Source organism: Nicotiana sylvestris, chromosome 4, assembly GCF_000393655.2.
Source record: "Nicotiana sylvestris chromosome 4, ASM39365v2, whole genome shotgun sequence".
In the NCBI taxonomy this organism is placed as follows: domain Eukaryota; kingdom Viridiplantae; phylum Streptophyta; class Magnoliopsida; order Solanales; family Solanaceae; genus Nicotiana; species Nicotiana sylvestris.
In genome coordinates this window covers 115,811,882-115,816,875 of record NC_091060.1, presented here as the reverse complement: position 1 = coordinate 115,816,875, position 4,994 = coordinate 115,811,882, and the positions used below count along the sequence as shown (strand labels likewise).

Sequence of the window (4,994 nt, the reverse complement as noted above, 5' to 3'; positions counted from 1 at the left end):
CGTTTGAGGTTGTACTTTACTTAAAAGGGGATTTCTACTATATTTTGATTTGTTGAATTCTTGTATTAAAGAAAGTGATTCATTCGATATTGTACTTTAATTGAAAAGGGTATTTTCTTTATCAAATGATTTTTAAAAATAACTTCACCTTTTCTTGTTGATTTCCTAATTGGGTTTGAAGCTGTACTCTACTTTATGTTAAGTGAATGAGGTTCATTGAACATTCTTAATTGTATTGGGTTATGGAACCTATAAACTGAGTAATACGAGAATATTGTTGTGCAATGTGAGACAGAAATATGTGGGCACATGGTGCCGGGGAAAATATTATGGTTTTATTTAATGCACGTGAGTTGTCCGCGCGGTTGTGATATAAGTATGGGCATGAGGTGCCGTGAAAATATGAAAGTGGGTTGAGACGTCACAAGGTGACCTTTACTCGAAAGAATTATATTCGAAAGATGCTTATTTGAAAGATTTATATTTGAAGGACTTGATTAATAGATTGCACTTGTATTTATTATTTGTTGAGAAATCTTTATGGTATTCTTGTTGCCTGCTTTTTATATCACTGGATGATCATTGTTGCCCTCTTTGTTATCTGCTTCCTATTTTTTTTGTACGCTATATTGCACATGTTGATTTGGTAGTCTGGTCCTAGCCTCATCACTACTTTGCCGAGGTTAGGCTAGGCACTTACCAGCACATGGGGTCGGTTGTGCTGATACTACACTTCTGTACATTTTTTGTACAAATCCAGGTATTTGATCGATAGTAGCTGTTCGTTGCGGTGGAGACTCAAGGTAAACCTGCTGCAGCATTCGCGGTCCTCGGACTCACCTTCAATTGTACTTATTTCCATATGTTCCCTCGTTTCGGAATAGTGATGTATTTATTTTGTATAACTACTCTTAGAAAGGCTTGTGACTTGTACCACTGGTTTTGGGAATTGTAAATTGTTAAGGGTTATTGAATTTAAAGTTGGCAAATATCAATATTATTTCAGTTAATGTTAGGCGTACCTAGTTTAGAGACTAGGTGCCATCACGACTTATTCGGAAGGGATTTTTGGGTCGTGACAGGTATTATCATACCCTTTTTTGTATATTATTTCAAAATCAAAAGGGGCTAATAAAGCTTGCCACCTTGCAAACATTCGTTTGGAAACATCATGTTTCAAATATTTATTAAAGATAAATTTTGTAGCCTTACAATCAGTTCTAATTAAAAAAAAAACTATTGTATAAGTCAGTTTGGAATTTCATTACACATTTAACAATAGCAAGAATTTCTTTAGCTACAGTCGCATAATTCTTCTGGGATTCATTCCATTTTCCAGAATAAAATTTAACAAGATATTCTTGTGTATCTAATGGATAACATTGTTTCAATATCCCACCATAGCCAATATCAGAGGCATAAGTTTTCACAACCTTTGCCCAAGTGGGATTAGCGAGAGTTAAACAAGAAAGGTTATGAACCTTATCTTGAACCTTCTGTTTTATTCTCTTGACTGATTCAGTATGACTATGAGTCCAAGCTTTTGGATTCTTCTTTAATCTATCATAAAGAAGCGCAGTATCTTTAGCAAGATCCTTTATAAAATGAGAGATATAATTCAGACTTCCTATAAATCGCTGAAGCTGGGTCTTATCCGTAATAATATCAGGGAATTTAGAAGCAAATTCAATACTTCTATTAATAGGTATAATCCTCCCCTTTTCAATATTATGACCAAGGAATCTAACAGTATTTTCAAAAATTATCATTTTTGGTTTGGATATAACTAAACCATTTTGAATAATAATCTTTTTAAAAAAAATCTAAATGATTGAAATGGGATTCTTTAGTTTTTGAAAATACTAGAATATCATCAATATATACAATTATGAAATCCGTATAAGGAAGAAAGACATCATTAATAATTTTTTGAAATTCGGAAGGTGCATTTTTCAATCCAAAAGGCATAACATTCCATTCATATTGGCCCATTGGCACATTAAAAGCAGTTTTATACCTATCCGATTCAGATATTTGAATTTTCCAATAAAAGAATTTTAAATCAAATTTTGAAAATATAATGGCATCATGTTGTAAGGACCCGATTGTTCGTTTTGTGCTTTTGCACTTTGATCGCCAGTTTTTTGGGCACCGTGTGATGTATTATGACTTATGTAAATCATTGGTTTTGGTTTTCAGGGTAATCAGAATGAATTTGGAAGAAAACAGTTCTCAGTTGTAGATTGAAATTCGAAAGGTTTGACTTGCTTGTATATGATCTCAGATCGGAATTTTTATGCTTGGGTTAGCTCTGTTAGGTGATTTGGGACAAAGGAGCGTGATTGGAATGCATTTTGGAGGTCCGTGGAAGGTTTAGGCTTGAATTTGCAAAATTGAGATTTCGTGGTTTTCCGGTTGATAGGCAAGATTTTGATATAGGGGATCGGAATGGAATTCCGAGAATTGCAGTAACTTCGTTGTGTCATTTGGGATGTGTGTGCAAAATTTCAGGTCATTCGGACGAGATTTGATAGCCTTTTTTATCGAAAGCATAATGTAAGAGTTTTTGGAGTTCTTATGCTTAAATCCTATGTTAAATTGGTGATTTGGTGTTGTTGTGAGCATTCTAAAGTTTTGAACAAGTTTGAACGATGTCATGGGATATGTTGGTACAAATGGTTTGAAGTTCCAGGGGTTCCAGGTAGGTTCCAGGATGTTTTAGGCCGAAAATCATAGCTGTAGCAGGTCTAGAAGGGTTGCAGGCCTCGGAACCCACCAGCACGGTCCACACAAAAAGAAGTGTGTACGCGGTAGGTGCTGTGCGAACCGCACAAAATGAAGTGCGGCCGCGGTAGGTGCTGTGTGGATCGCACAAAATGCAGTGCCGCAGTGGTGGGGAACATTTCACTGGTTCTACTTCGGAAGCTCATATCTTTTGATCTACAAAAAATGTTGAGATGATTCAAAAACAACAGTTGTAGCGCTTCGCGTCTAGTTTCCAGAAAGGTAAAGATATCACGATTTGGACATCTGTACCAAAAGTTATGACCAAAATACTAAAGCCTATCACTGCAGATGAAAACCTATGCGGCCGCAGTTGTTTTTGTCCGGACCGCACTGGTTTTGTGAGGACCACGGTCGTTTTTGTGCAGTCCGCAGAGGTGGAAATCCATTGGGTACTCTATAAATATGAGGTTTTGGGTTTTATTTAATATTTTGATCTAGAGAGCTCGGATTTTGGCAATTTTTCAAAGGTTTTTCAAGAAATCCATCGGGGTAAGTGATTCTAACTCAGATTTGGCTAGAGTACATGAATCTATCATTGAATTCATGATTTGGGATGGAATTTGGGAAGAAAAATTGTGAAATCTTTCAAAAATGTAAAATGATGATTTGAAGGACCAAATGGTATAGGAATTTTTGATTGAGAGCCTACCTGAAGATCTGGCAAACCACATTATGCAGAATATTAGACCACCATCTGAAAGTTCACAGTTAGGTACTCCTTTCTGGATGCTTGAAACAAGGGGACATTTTACAGTAAAATCTGCATGGGATTACCTACGAAGAAGAGACAACCCAAAATTAGCTTACAAGATGATATGGGTAAAAGGTTTACCTTTCAAGATATCCTTCTTCCTTTGGAAGGTGTGGAAAGCAAAACTGCCACATGATGATTTTTTGAGTAAAATAGGATACTCCATGCCATCTAAATGTTGGTGCTGTGCTGATCCTAAGGAGGAGTCTTTAGTTCATTTGTTCTTCACATCAAATGCAGCTATAAGTGTTTGGAGATACTTTTTGAGGAGAGCAGGAATAGCATTAGATGGGTTGTCTTTACATCAAGCAATTACAAAGTGTTGGACAACACCGGTTTTACCTAGATTGAATCCAGTGTTACAAGCTTTACCTGCATGCATTGTATGGGAACTTTGAAAGAGAAGAAACAGTTTGAAATATGGAGAAGCAGTATCAGTGAGCAGAGTTATTTACCAGGTGTCATCTACGTTGCAATCCCTGGTCCAACTAGAAAAGCCAGGACTACATGTGCCTCACAAGTGGCTAGACTTACTGACAATGATGGAGCAATACACACCTCGACTGAAATATGATAAAGTGTTATGGGAATTTCCTTCAAGAGGATGGATCAAAGTGAATACGGATGGAGCATGTAGAGGAAACCTAGGGAGGAGTTCAATTGGTTTCTGCATAAGGGATGAGGCAGGAGATTTGATATATGCAGAAGGAAGGGAGATCTCTGAAGGAACCAACAATGAGTCAGAAGCGGTAGCTATTGTGGAGGCATTGAAGATGTGCAAAAATCTTAATTATTGCCGGATATGGCTGCAGACAGATTCTATGTTATTAAAGAACATTATAGAGGAATCATGGAAACCTCCATGGTATATTACTGAACATGTAGAGGAGATCTTAATACTAAAGGAACAAAATACCATCAAGGTCACACACATTTTCAGAGAAGGGAATACATTAGCAGACCATCTTGCCAATTACACCCTCGATGAAGGGAATACTGAATGCCATGGTTTTTGGGATCTGGACTCAAAAGGAATGAGGATTATTAATGAAGATAAGATGCAATGTCCTTACATAAGAGTGAAAGTTGCAAGGATTTAGGAGGAAAAGAGGAGTCAGTTTGTTATCAAGCTCGAATCATTCTGAAGGAGAGTTTAGATAGCAATTTTCGGCCTACTTTTTCTTTTTTTGCAGGTTTTTCATCGAAGCTAATGCCTAATATTTTAGTATAATATGAAATGGTAGTATTAATGCATTGCATTTCAATCTATTGGGAGGACATTAAAGAAGGGTTTTCAAAATTTTACAATATATTATACATGGAAACGACTCACAACAAAGAGAAATAGTGAAATAGCATGGGAAATAAGTTGAGCATGTATTTTTAAGAAGTTTATGCACATTATCAGAAGCCAAATGGTTTGGAGTGCACATGGGGTAACGTGGAAGGCATGGCA

General features: G+C 36.6%; 1 protein-coding gene across 1 annotated transcript; it reads left to right on the top strand.

The window, feature by feature from the left end:
• Window positions 1-4,080: 4,080 nt before the first annotated feature.
• LOC138890047 (uncharacterized) lies at window positions 4,081-4,638 on the top strand. The gene has a single exon (XM_070173397.1). It carries the CDS (start codon window positions 4,081-4,083, stop codon window positions 4,636-4,638), a length of 558 nt encoding a protein of 185 aa, XP_070029498.1.
• Window positions 4,639-4,994: the final 356 nt, after the last annotated feature.